Source organism: Lates calcarifer, linkage group LG11 (genome assembly GCF_001640805.2).
Source record: "Lates calcarifer isolate ASB-BC8 linkage group LG11, TLL_Latcal_v3, whole genome shotgun sequence".
Taxonomy (NCBI): Eukaryota; Metazoa; Chordata; class Actinopteri; family Centropomidae; genus Lates; species Lates calcarifer.
Window position 1 is genome coordinate 8,873,813 of NC_066843.1, and position 14,814 is coordinate 8,888,626.

The 14,814-nt window shown below is 43.2% G+C and overlaps 1 protein-coding gene across 1 annotated transcript; it reads right to left on the reverse strand.

Moving 5' to 3' along the window:
• Positions 1 to 1,254: 1,254 nt before the first annotated feature.
• On the reverse strand, positions 1,255 to 14,432 carry LOC108902735 (cdc42 effector protein 4-like). The gene is given in 3 exon segments (XM_018704726.2): positions 1,255 to 3,987; positions 3,989 to 4,613; positions 14,153 to 14,432. Coding segments are annotated over 2 exon segments (1,068 nt in total). The 5' UTR covers positions 4,466 to 4,613; positions 14,153 to 14,432; the 3' UTR covers positions 1,255 to 3,396.
• Positions 14,433 to 14,814: the final 382 nt, after the last annotated feature.

Here is a 14,814-nt window from a genome sequence, read left to right on the forward strand (position 1 = left end):
CAATGTACAATCTCAAAGTCAAATCAGCCTTTACACTGACACACCCATCACCAGATGTGAACTTAACTCAACCACTAGATGGCAGTAGATAACAAGACTTAGACAAAGCAGTTTGCACACATACAGTCAACCGGCAGCACAAGAGAGTGATATATAATTCTGTTGCAAGGAGTGATTAAAAACAAGACTTTTTTGAAACAAATGCAAAAGTGGTGACTCGTGAAGATTTAGACTTTCCTTCTCAAAGAAAAAAAATTAATAAATAACAATCTCGTGGAAGAATAATGACTTTATACAGACAGTGAAAAGAAGGATCAATAGCACTGCTGGTTTGTATTGACCATAACAATCAATATAAATGGCCTGTTTCTACCACAAGTCTAAGAATAATGACTTTTTCTACCCCTGTAGCAGATTGGACGCTGGTATAATGTGACTGTGAAAAACTGAAAGTGGAAGGAGATTAAACATCCCCTAAAGTAGAGATGAAAGATTGAATCGGTGGTGGGGAAAAAAAAGAGATACCAGAAAGAGGGATGGAGTTGCGTTTTCTGCATGCAGTTTTAATGTGGAGGGATGTGGGCTGAGACCTTGAACTGTCAGTGGCGAGTGTTAACAAAACAGTGCACTGAACTTTGACCGAGCCGTGAGGGAAGGTTCGCCGGTGCGTGAAAAGCCGAGACGTGGTCTGTAAAATCAAAAGTGACAGAGCAATTTTGAGCTCATGATGATAAGTAGGATCTCGGCCTTAACGTGGCTGCCAGACTCATCCATCCTCCAATCAGGGCGAGAAAGAATGACCTGTCATCACTGTTTATCAATGCGGCTCTCCATAATGATAAACCTTTCCTATTCCATCCATCTTTCACCCCTCCCACATCTGCACTAAGAGAATATAGCTGCTCTATGGGCATATCAGAAAACAGACATTTTAAAGCAAACATTGCATTTTGACTTCTCTCTCTCCCTCTCTCTCTCTCTCTCTCTCTCACACACACACACACACACACACACACACACTTACTCATGAGTCATCACATCGCCCTCAACTTGTATAGTTAATACTTAAGAGACACGTCCAACTAAGGCCTCAATTGCTTCCTTCCTTCCTCTTCTGGGAGAGCCAGAGGAAAAGTGACAGGAAACAGAGAAGGCACTCAAGGAATTCCTTTGTTAATGCTGCTGATTGAGTAGCACTTATACTGCATTTTCCTCTGATGTGCTGAGACAAAAAGGCTATGAAATATGCAGCAGTAAGGATGTTCAGGCTTTATTTTATTGAAAAATATAGGTTATTTTGGATAATACAGAAAAAAGGCTGTAAATATACAGTAAAGAAGACATCAGCAACGCATAATATACATCATACAGGAAAAGGCAACACAGACAACTTCCCATTCGCACAGAATGAACCCTGGAAATTACCTGAATATATTATGTAGTGTGTGAGTGATTGGAAATATAAATATCCAGTTATGCAAATTCATTCTAATCCCCCCCCCCCTCCACATGATATGACATTTTAAAAACACTACTCTTTTTTTTAAATTTCATTCTTTTTTTTAACCTGCAAGCCAAACTCAACCTTAACTTAAATTCAACAGTGACTACCCATACAGAGAAAAGAAGTGACAGATAGATCCGGCAGGCTCTCCCAAAAAAAAAAGTGAGCTTCGAAATGGAAATTATTTTTGGCTAGAAAATCATGATTTGGCACATGTCAGTTTCAGTTAAGGCAGTGAAATCAATCAGTGCAACTGAGCCTCAATACTTCTGGCCGCCGCTTTTAATGATGCAAGAGATACAGTGGAGCTGCAATGACTGTGCAACTTGCATAAAAATAGCAATCTTTTCTAAATGCTCTTGCATCTATTGCTGGCTGTGTCTTCTTTTTCATCCACTCCTAAAACAGGCTTAACACAAATATAGCAAAGAATTTTTTTCAAGATATAAAACAACAACAGATATTAAACACCATACAGAAGTAGTGTGTGGTTTAATTGTGCCTGCTGGTGCTCTAATTTTCAATAACACATACCCTAAACTGTAAAGTAGTGGCGGAAACTGTTTTACACATAAAGGCAGCCCCTGGACTAAAGAGGATCAACATCTTTTACACAGTTCACTTGCACCACTGCAGTTGCTCAGATGTATGAAAAACAAGGAAGGAAGTGGTTATCAAGCTCTTTTCAGTTTCAACTTGAAATGACAAATTAGTAGGAGGAAGCTGGCCATGTCAGTTCACGGAAATCCGCCAAAAAAAAAAAAAAAAACGAAAAAAAAAAAACGCCATAATTATGGCTTCAGGCTGAGATGGAGAATCTGCTCATTGACAAGAATCAACAAACACAGTGTGCGGTCCCTCTCCAGTGTGCCACACACCACTTCTCACACCTCTAGTTTCCTGTAGTAACACCATTGCTTTATAGTTAACGTGGGCCAATGCATCTCCATTAGCTTTATAGCCCTGTTTTCCTTAATTTGCACTCAGTCTAAGCCGGTGTGGCGCTCACTGTGAATTAAAAGCGAGAGGAGAATTTTGGTTTGGGCTTTTTGTGGTCCAAGCTTTACAGCCGGGGAATGGCAGACTTTGTGCAGTGTCACAAGGACCCTGAGTTACATAAGGGAGAAAAGTCTGACAGATCTATGGTACTTGTATAATATTTTCAAATGAAAGCGGCTCAAGGCAGGACTTCACACTCCAGTGACAAACACAGCACCCCCACCCCACCCCCCCTTATAGTGACGAGATACCCACCAGTGATCCTGCAGTGACAGAGACCTTCTGTTCGGGCCTCATGATGTCCCACAGCCAGAGAGAGAAAGCACAACAACGAGAGAGCGAGAGAAAGGGAGAGAGAGAGAAAGAAAGAAAGAAAGAAAGAAAGAAAGAGAAAGAGCGAGGGGGAGAGAGGCGAACCAAATGAAAAAAGCACATGTGACACGTCAAGTGAGAGAAGACAGAATGGGGGAGAGAGAGAGCGTGAACTGAGCTTTAGTTATGGAAAGTGTTTTTCCTACAAAAGTTCCTTTCTAACCCGTCCTCCCTGCGTACTTCTGGAATGTTCCATATTCAAATATGTGGCTGCTCTTCCATGTCAGCTCCCTCAGTGTTCAAAAAGGGAGGAACCGGATTGACAGACGAACAGAAAGCGGAGGGTAAGGCTCTCTGACAGATGGAGTTTGGGCTCATCCTAAAGGAGCAGTCACACTCTTTGCAAGGCCTACAAAGTAAGAGTCCTCAGTCTTCTTCACAGTCCCATTCCCATAGTAACCAACTACAGTGACTTCAAGCACAAATCCACATTGTCAAAGGACTTGCTAGTTTCACATAAACCCCCTTTCCAGAGCTCTGTCCTACTTTTTTTTTTTTTTTTTTTTGAAGGCTTTGGAATCTCATACGCGGATCTCGTCGTCTTCATCCTCCAAGAAAGAGGAGAAGTTGCTCTCTTCCTCTGGCGGGGCACTGAAGGTGGCGCTGTCTGTATCTCCTGCATAGGTCTGACTGTTCGGCTTCTCGTCCAGGGCAGCAGAGCCAGAGCTGGACATGGAGCAGCTGTCTAGATGCTGCAAGTGTTTGGGCCGTGTCTCAGGGGTGTACTCGGGGGTGTAGGGCCCTACGTTCTCGGGCCCCAGGTCAATAGAGCTGGCTGGGTGCATAGAGGGCTGTTGCTGCAGTTCCACCTCTTTTACTTCTTCTTCTTCTTCCTCTGCCTCCATCTGCTCCTCTGTATCCTCATCTTTTCCCTTCTCCATGCTGTCCTCTTCCTCGCCGTGCATGCTGAGGGGTGGTGAGGCGCGGCCCTCACTGCTCTTGCCCTCCTCGTAGCCGAGATCGTCGTCTTCCTTTTCCATCACCCCTAGGATTTCGCCCAGCATGGAGGGCCCCAGGTCGACGTGGAAAGACATCACCGACACAGCGTGCTTCATGCCACCTCCATAGTGATTGGGGGTCTCCGGGAGCTCGGTCAGCTCGCCAAAGTTTTCTCTCCTCCAGCTCCAAGATGTGAGCGGCTGCAGCAGCTGCACCTCTCCCGTCCACCTCGTCGTGTTGCTTCAAAGGACTCGAAGACAGGCTCTTTGCAACCATGCTGTCCCCTCTGTCTTCGTCATTGAGGAAAGGCAGAGACATGGCGCTCTTCACGTAGGTAGGTGACCCACCTGGGACCACCAGGGTGCTCTGCTGATCCACCCTGGTCACCGACTGGGAGCGTTTGCTGCTCCTGAAGGTACGAGACAGGAGGCCAGGCCGTGGGGAGCGGGGAAAGGATGTGGCCTCGGGGGGAGGCTCCCCAGAGCGGGTGCTGAGAAAGGAGGTGTCTCCGAAGGCATCACCGCTGCGACCTACATGCATAGTGTGGCGGAAGTCACCCAGCGGGGCGCTGATCATCTCCCTGGTCAGGTCCATGCGTGAGCGCCGCTTGGTCTGGGAGGAGCCAGACACTAGCTGTTTTAAGATCGGCATGGTGGCTGATTAGGTGTTTTGTTTTGCACAAAGAAGTAGGAAAAGATGCAGTCAGACTATGAAAAGAGCTTCTAGATCTTGAATGCGATGCTTGTTAGAGACCTTGGAATGAAGAGTAATGCTCCTTAAATCCAGTCAGCCTGCGAACCTGAAATAAAATGAAATGAAAAACAATAAATTACACAGAACCTATTCAGAAAAAGGCACTTGTACTTCAGTCCTTCAGATTAGAATAGACAGTAAAAATTGTATGAACATTAAAAAATGCCACTTCAAATACTTAAAAGTATATTATTATATAAAAAGGGAGATACTTGAAATCATATTCACTAAAACACAGAAAACAACTTGCACTCGGCTTGAATCAACTGACATAAAAAAAAACAAAAAACAGAGAAACTTATCGTCTATTTACTGCACAGCTTTCGCATCATGTTGTGCAGAATATTCACATTTGGCTGTTTAATCCCATCATGTAAATAAAAACATTTCTAGGAATCTCAAATCTCCCACTAATTACAAGAGCTGAAGCTATCAATTATGCAACTCCATAATGATAAGCAACACTCTTCAAACATCTCTTGTGTGATGACCTCTGAAATGCTTGGGGGCGGGGCAATGGGAAACACCACAGGATTCTGCTTTAAAAAAAAACAGCAATGTATTTGAGAGCAAAACACCAACCACAGGCCAACATGAATCGGAGGAAGGGAGAGCTGAGGGTTGCAAGAGATTTTCTGGTGCTAAGCTCAATTTTGGCTGCACAGCACACAGTATGCAACCAAAAACAAATATTCTAGTCACAGAGATGCATGTGGAATTCTGACTGAAAAAATGAGAATTCACAGAAAATATTCCCTTGCCATTTTTGCTGTGTTTAAGCCCCTAGAGGTTTGTGACTGACAGCTGATGGAAAACATGTTTTTGCATTATTGAAACGTGTAGCCCAGACAGAGGAAACCTCACTGCGGTCTGCTAGCTAGCCACTGCTGCTTCCTCAGGTGCTGCACTGGAGGGACAGGAACAGGGTGTCTCATCAGCGATCCATTCCAATGCATTAAAATACACATTAAAAAACAACAACAACAAAAGAAAAAACGCTGCCATGGTGGTCTGCAAAATGAAGTGCAAGCAGTTTAAACAGGCAGACATCAAAAACACATGCACCTCTGACTTGTGGGTGGAAAATCTCTATGGTTACATGTAAGTTCGCCTGAAGAAAAAACGCTTACCTTGCTGTCTTAAGTGTGCGCCTCTCTGGCTCGCACACGGTGCCTCTTTCTCTGTTTACTCATCTTAACACAGGGAGATCATCAAAACAGTCCGCGACTTAACCTTGACTTTGGATTTCTTACAGGCAAGCCTTCAAAAAGATATTTAAGTCAGAGCTGTTTTTGGTAGAAGTGCCGTCGGGAGATTTTGACTGTTTAATGTGGCAGGCTTTTTTGTGCGTTGACCTCGTTCTTCTGTCTCCACCTCCTCCCCTGTCTTTGCCAGCTGAGTCTCTATACTCTTCTTCCTGTTAATGCCCTCACCTGCTTCAGTTTCCATAGAAACACTCTCCTACAAGCAAGCAACAGTGTTTCCTGTCAGGGGCCACAGAAGGCTTCAGGCTTCATATGAATGTGCAACACATGGCCTCTGTCTGTGACAGTCTACAGCTCAGACAAAGCACTTTTTTAATCTGATGTCTGCTATGTTTTCACTCACTCCATCCATGTTGTGGGTTGTGTTGCGTGTTATTTTTCTTATTGGTCAAAATGGAAATTCCTAAAAATATGCACACATTCGAATAGTGTAGACAAAGCAATCTGTCTATATTAAGAAAAACATGCATACAAAATTGCAGCATTTTTGACTGAGGATGAGATATGATGTGAAAACTTTCCATGAACTCCAAATGGTTTTGCGCCAAAACACACAAGCAAGGTCCCTTTTTTCACAGAAACATGTTTATTATTGAAGCTGCATGTTCAGATTTGTTTTTTTGGGAAATAATAAATGGGGATATGATTCACACCCAGCCAAAAAAACAAAGTTTTTTTCTGAGTAGTTGCTTCTGGGTGGCATAAACAGAAAGGGGAAAAAAACAACCAGCAGAGATGGTAAAAGCCCGCCTCCCACTCCTTCATCTCACCCCCCTCAGGCCAGGATCAAGCTGAATATCTCAATGGTGCCCATTGCAGGGACATGGATGCAGAAATTTGTTTCAGACCACCAGGCTGACTGTTCCTCATCGGCTGAATCTAAACCAGAACCCGGAAACTCTGCAGCAGCAGCAGCAGCTCAGTTCCACAGTTACATCAAACCCTGATTCACAGCCCTACTATATTTATAGTCCTTGTTTATCTTTGCACAAGAGTGTGTGTGAGTGCATGCACGTGTGGGTGTACACGTGAATGAAAAAGTGGGAAAGGGCCTTAGAAGGCAGCAGTTACCGTGGGAACTATGGGGTCATAGTGGGGGGGGGGGGGGTGGGGGGGTTGACTTTATAAACAGACTTTCACAACACTCAGGGTCTGGCTGCAGCAGAGCCCGCTGGAGACACAGAATGTGGGACAGAAACCGAGAGGACGGGTGAGGGAAGCACATCTGCATCATTTCAATTTGACAGCAAAATCAGGAAACTGTTTACACACTTCCCAAAAACTAACACACACTGCGCACATCTCTGACCCACAGACCTTTACCCTTCTAAATGATACAGACTTTTTGAGGATGACTGACTGGTCCTCATGTGAATGTGGCATTTCTCAACTGCAGAGTAAAAAGGATCAGAGCATGCACACATGCGCGCGCACACACACACACACACACTGTGATAAACTTGAGCACACTGGGATCATTTCCAAACTGTAGCCAATGCTGCTTCACTTCTTTCGTCTTTTTGCATCTGTTTGGGTAAATTATATAACAGCCCTGTTCGCCCCAAAATGTATATATACTGTGGGAATGTAATGTTAGCTCTGTTTATAGATCACATAACTCAATTATCAATTTAAATACCTAAGCTGGGTCCATGGAGGGTTCTAAATCTGCTTAAATATCATATGGTTACAGCCACTACTTTGTGGGAAGAAAATACACACCCAATTATTCTGAGGGAAAAGGCACAGAAATAACGTAGGAAGGAAGCAAATAGAAATGGGTTCTTTAACCCCTACTGAATGGGTGAAACAAAGGCAGCAATATAAATCAGGTGCTAACCTCAGTATGTTCACCTGGGAGGATTCTCTGTCTCAAAGGAAATGCTGCAGTCATTTCTTAACAAGTGTAGACAGATGCTACATTAGAGGAAGTGAGCAAACAGTGGCTGCGAGCTCAAGCTATGACTCAGAAATCACTCATATAATTAATATGCATCCATTAGGGTTTACAGATCAGCTAACACACACACACAAACACACAAGCGCACACGCACGCACACACAAAAACATTGTCAGAAGAGTGTGAATTAATATACATGACAAAGACTCCTGTTCAACATCAGAGAGAAGTATTGACCTTCTGCATAATTTGTGCTTGGGACAAACATAATTTTTCACTTCTTGTCAATACCCTCACAATAGGCCAGTCAACACTAACACACAAGAGATCACTCAGACAGACAGACAGACACACACATGCACACACTCAAACCTGACTAATGGTCCCATTTCCCTAATTGAGTATTGATGCACCTTCTTTGTGCTTAATTCGTCCAGTGTGTATTCTACTGTCTGGGAGAGGGTGGCTGCTGTCACTGTGGTGGGGGCTGTCTGTCTGCCTCATTTGAAGCCAGTGACCTGGATGTACAACCTCATGACCCGAGGGTGAAAACGACATTAGGGGCTGAGAGGCCTTGTGCACCTAAATCTGGGTGAAAAACAGGGACTAAAACTGCTGGTTTCCAGTCTCACTGACATCTCAAAAAGAGAGAATTGGTCTGACGATTGTACCATTTGCAAACCCAAATTCCATTTGGTGGTGAAAACTGTCATTTTTACCTACATTTAAGTGCAAACACCAGCAAGAGGTACATCGTCGTTCAGTAATAGGCTAACACACACTCCCACACACATGCTCCAGTAATTAAGCAGACAAATGGTCTCTAGTAGATAGGTATCTGTCATGCAACTCAGTTAGTGGGCCTGAATATCTCATTTAGGAAGGAGCAGCCCAAGGACAAACAGTGGAAATCACATTATCTCTCAATCACACAGACAGGGAACAACAGACATCAAGCTGATGCTGCCCTCTGAGATAAATGCAGGAATGAGAAAACACACTGATTTAATGAGAATTTACAAATAAAGCCCTTACGGGCTTACATAAAAGCCAGATTTAGTTGTTGCTTAAATGGCCCATTTGGGATTCTCTGAATGGGGCATGCCATTTGTTTGTGGTGTTATGGGTTCAGATCAAGTTGTTGACCTACAGGGTATCTTCACTGCCCTCCTGCCACATTGTTGCATTTTCCATGCCATTCTCCACCATGCAGTTCCAATATAGCGAGAAAGCCAAGGGCTCATTTTGATCAAAGTGTGTGTGCGGTCTAAAGAGCAAAGCAAATCCAAATTCCGTCACTGTAAAATACTGAAAATGATAGGGTGGGTAACAGACTTTACCTGCACCGGCCCCTGTTCACACCAACCTTGTACTGTCCATAGTAGCTTGTTTTTGTTTTTTTTAGACCAATTTTTTTCCTCACACAGAGCTGCAGCGACTGAGAGAAATTTAACTGGCAATTATTTTGATAACCAGTTAATAATTTTACAAGGAAAAATGACAAACATTTGATTGTTCCAGCTGGTCCAGAGTTCAGATTTGCTGCTTTTTTCTGTTTTAAATAATTTTAATTGAATATTTGGGGGTTGTGGCGCTGAGAATTTGCAATTTTCATTTATTTTCTGACATTTTACTGAGAAAACAACTCCATTAACTGAGCCAATAACAGACAGATAAATCAATTCATTTCAACCCCAGACAGACATATAATCAAATCAAGAAATCATAAACTCAATCAAAATAGAGTAATAGCTCTGACTGCAGGAAGGAGGGAAAAAAGAGCCTGTCTGTGTCTATTTTTTCAAACACAGATAGCCAAAAAGAAAGAAATCACATATCAGTGTTTTTGCTGTCTCCACTCATACCTGGCAAGCTGGTGTGAAGCGGTCTGTTATGTTAATGTCACTTTACTCAGCAGGACACTCAGTGCTCAGTGAGGATCAAAGCACAACAGATTTTTAGAGCTTTCCTGCTAATAAAAGTGCCTGTAGGCTTTTGAATTAGCATTCATACCGGAGGGTACTAAATCTGTCACTATCCTTAGATCATTGAGTGCAATATTTGAGCTAAGCAGCTTGGACTGGAAGAACAAACTTACAAAACTCAGCAGTGTTTAAAAATAGCAGGTAAATGATTATACAACTAACAGACTGTTAATGTCACATAATCAGTGTGGCTTGGTCCCTGTGTTAATGGAGCAACTCTTCAAACTTGAAAGTATCATCATAATCATCAATAGGTGAACTATAAAAGTCCCTAATGGTTACACAAGCAGATAAGGTGAACCAGAGAGAAGAGGGCAAAAATGATGGACAGATGATGACCAGGACAGAGCAGAGCCACCGACAGCCAATGAAAGCGTTCCTGGCAGAGAACAGGCCCGAAGCGAGTCAGCTCAACGTGTACCAGCTGACCTCTGACACCCGAGAGGAGACAGCTTGTCTCTTTTACATTTTGAGCCAACACAGCCTCCAGACACAGCGCTCCATCCCTTTCTCTCTGTTCTCCACTATTATGAAGCTGACAGCTTTTATTACAGACGCAAACAGCGGACTGGCAGCCAAGAATGCTACACTCCATCCACTTCGACACATTCGAGAATGAGAAGTATTCTGCGGGTTAAACGAGACTGATAGGCATCATTTTCATGGCTCTACAATACCTTTTTATACACAAACAATACCACCCATTCCTGCTCTGCTATCATCTCTGATCAGAATAGAAGTAACAAACGTGCTTCTGAAACTGTAGCCAGCGTGGCTCGACATCAACGTCATCCATGTACTGAGTATGGCATCTAAATAAACATGGAAGATGGGGTGGCAAGGGGCAGGAATTGGCACCACTGCTGCATTTAGAGTGCCTCGACATAATCAGAGAGAATGAGCAGAGAGGAAAGTTGACACTGGTGATATCAACCGGAGAACATGCCAGAAAGAACCACTTAACAATATTTTGAATGTTTTTCGGTAATGAGACATGGCTTAAAATCTTCCTAGCTATTTCATTCTCATCCAGCTTGACATGAAAGGCCAGCAACAAGCTCCAGATCATTAATAATCATCCCCCATCTCTGCAAAGATGTCTAAGCACTCTTAAATGGCGTATGCATGCAGAATCGCAAAAATATGACTAATTACCACTGAGATAAATGACAGACACTGGTAACCTCAACTCAGCGATTAGCCTCAGATTTCATTTGCGTAGCTATACATGATGGAAGTGTTTCACAGGAGAAACATGTTGGCGTGTTGGGGGTAGCATGTCCACAGGAAGGGCAGGGAGAAAATGAGGCGGTAAAAGCTCCCATCTCTCCGGAAATCTACTCAGCCTGCCCTTCCTGACCGCTCATAATGTAAACAAGGCTGTCGTCCGTCATACTGTATTACTGATGGGCTATCCAAACAAACATGGCTTATATCTCCATCAACACTCAAGTTTTAATAACCTAAAGGGATTGGGGCCAGTGCTGGGACTGCATGTTCTACAACAGCCCTTAATGCAACATGTATCACTACATGGAGCACCTCCGGTTCAGTTACTTTAATTATTTTAGAAGCTAAACCACAACCGGATCCTCTCCATATCTGGGCAGCTGATGACAGCTGTGGCCTCGGGCCCAGGTGTCCGTGCTGTCACAAAGGACAGGCCGACACAGACCGGCCAGGTGTCTCTTCGGAGCTGCAGAAAAAAAAACAGGAGTGAGCTTAAATTTTGAAACACTCGAGTGGAAACCTGTGCTCCTCGACAGAAAGAATGCAGGGGGAAATTATGGGATCCAGAGAATCTCGCTCTTAAGTGCAAGGGTGCTGTAATTATAGGGTCAGAAGAGCATAAAAAGGGCAACAAAATGCACAGGCTGGAGGGAAGCCAGAGAAGCAACTATCACACAGTCGAAGATTTTATTTTTCAGAAAACACAAGAAACCACTTGACTTGTGTGCGGGGGATTATGAGTGGCAATCTACTGCGCCACTCTTAAGTGGATAATACATTTACTGTGTCTTAGTTCACTTTCAGAACTCAAATCACTGGATTAATAGAACTTAAGTAAAACAGTAAGGAAAAATAAAGACTGACTTCCCAAACTCTAAAAGTCTCTGAACATATGTGCAGTATAAAATGATAAGCCCCTGTCATTGTCTATTGTTATGATGATATCAACTCTATACAATATTTACAACTGGTGATGAGGAAACAGGGATAGAGAAAAAAAGAGAATCAACATTCCCTCTGACTTCCAGCTCCAACCCCAGCATACTGGGTCACAATGCAGCATGCTGGATAAGAACAGAAAACAAAGCCTCCAAACAAAAGACACAGGAACAAACACAGCATTCAGTGACATATGAGACGCCCTTAGAATTTGATGTTGGGACAACAAGGTTATAAAAAAGGTAGGTGGCAGTGCACTAAATGAACTGTTGCCTTCTGTCCCAAGTCAAACTATACTCTTAAATGACAACTCAGAGAATAGAAGTTTTCTACAACTAGTAAATTTTCCACTAAGCTTGGCTTTATGTGTGTCATTTGCAGGCCTGTGGTAGTAACACAGGGAAATGACAAAAGTCCAACACGTTACTTAAGCCACACATCATTCAAACAACCTGTCATGTTATCTATAATAATCCAGCAGTTCACGATCACCAAGCTCAGAGGCATTCCAGGAAAAAAAAAAAGAAAAAAAAGAAACAGTTTATAATGGTATTTCCTGGAATGTGAGGGGGCTGGACAGGACACACACATGGCCTCAAACGAGCACACAAACTGCAGACATGTACAAACATGGGTGAAGGACCATATACTTGTTGGCCACAAACAACACGCTAAACTTGCACTTCAACACCACTACCACAGAGAGATTTTGAAATGATAATCCTCTCCAAAATGAAAGTAAGGCGCGCTAACTTGTTCACTTTTGTCAACAAAATTCTGAGCAGGTTGTGTTTCCTGGGCTGCAAGCCAGCTGCACTGTGCTGTGCCCAGTAACAGAGTGCTTGGCACGGTGTCCAACACCACACAGAGGAAGAATAACTTTCACCTACAGGCACTAAACACATGTCTGCTGCAGCCAATTAGATGCTTTGTAATTTAAGAAACAGAGGAAAGTAGAGAGAGCAGAACCTATGCAGACTGGTTTAAAAATGTGTCGCCTGCTCAAAAAGGCATTTAAGAGGAAACTTCTGAGGAAGAAAGTAAACAGGCAAAGCCTATGACACATAAATCTTAGCAATGAGGTTTGCTTGTTTGCTGTGTCATCAACCTAAATCTATCACTGCGGCCCGGCAGGACAAGCTGACATCTCACAAAGCCCTCTGCGTATTTTGGATAGCACGGGTCAAATGTTATATTTGAGCCCATCAAAACAAAGAAAGCCACCCTAAATTACCTCTCACACAGAGCCCTCTGATAACATTATCTTCTCAAACAATTGCTGAGGAGCTCTTATCAGGGCAGTGGTGATCGAGTGATGGCCTACAGACCTCAGGCCCATCACCTCATTATTCCAGTCGGTGAGCTCATCAGATGCCACCGTGAGGTCAATGCCAAGCAAAGTGAACAGGACTTGCCAAGTCAACAGGCTCTGGAATATGCGGGTAATGAGGTGGACAAAAAGGACAGGTGTGCGCTGCATGATGGGGCAGAAAGTGTGTAATGTGGGGTTTTTTTTTTGTTTAGTCATCCAATCGTGAGATCATAGCCTGCATCAATCAATGGTGCCAATTCCACCCAGTTCCTCTGTCGCCCAGACAGATGCTTCACCTTCTCTAGAATAAGTTGACACACATTTCAAAATAACAGTATTGCATAAACATGCATTTACACATTTACAACACATTCACTCAGCATGTCATCAAATATACTGAGTTAGACCATTTCTGGCCTAATTTTGAATATTGCTTGCTTAGCTACATCTGTTCTCGAATGACGCCTATAAGAGTTTTCCTTTGGATAAACTTAAAAATAAAAAACAATTGAGTATCACTTTTAGCTTCAAATCACTCCTAAACAATGCTACTAATACGAATAAATTCACATTGTTTCTGAGGGGTGTGTTTCTGTAGACAAATCAGCTCGATTCTCGCGACAGCAACTGTCTCCACAAAGAAATGCTTGAAGCAGCAAAAATTATTCTTTCCATTTTAACAGCCCTCGATTTCCCTCTTGTGTTTACCACTGGCTGGTGATTTGATCACATTACAATAAAGCTGTGATTCTGGGTGGGTCGATGGCAGGAGAACAATAAAGTAGCTGACCACAAAAGCGTCAGCTGCCATGCGCATCGTGCGCTCCACCGAACCGACTGAATAAATTGGGGCTGTTAAATACACATTCGAGCGGAACGCAAAAATGGTTAAAAAATACGTTAAATGCGGTGAAGTTAAAGTAAAAGTGCAGACACAAAAGCGCACACACTTACCGAGCATCCCATTCATAAAAGCCGGGTGTGCTCCACACTTTTAGGCCCCCAGCAGGTTGACAATGGGAGGGTGCGCTCATCAAAATGAAAGGATGTAAGACGCTCGGATCAACGCTGGCGACTCCAAACAACGCTGTTAAGACACACCTGTCTCTGTTATTGTGCAGAAATATTATTGTGGCTGTCACCGCATCCTCAGTAGCGGTGCTGCCGTCGCTGCTGCTCTGAAGCGCAATAACTCACTACGATGCCTCCTGCCTCGGTAGCGTGCGTGAACACGCCTTCTTTACATGGCTCCTTAAAGACACAGGACTGCCAGTATGGGGGGGGGCCACTCAGACTGACTCAATGTAATTTCCTTCACTAGAAAAGGCGAGGTCAGTGTCATGTACACTAATGAGAGGAAACCAGGAAAATAAATCATTCTGAAACTGCTGATAACACAATTTCCAAGAGATGGTATACTAATAGCCCCAAAATATAAAAGTGAAACCATAATTACAGAATGTTTTGGGCTAAACATACATATGCAGCATGATTTTAAGGCTGTGTATAGTATATAGTATATAGTATATAGTATATAATAAATTGCACTGTTATGCTTTCTTTCTACCAAAGCATTGTGATTATACTCCTACACTTTCTCTTTGTGATATTAGAAA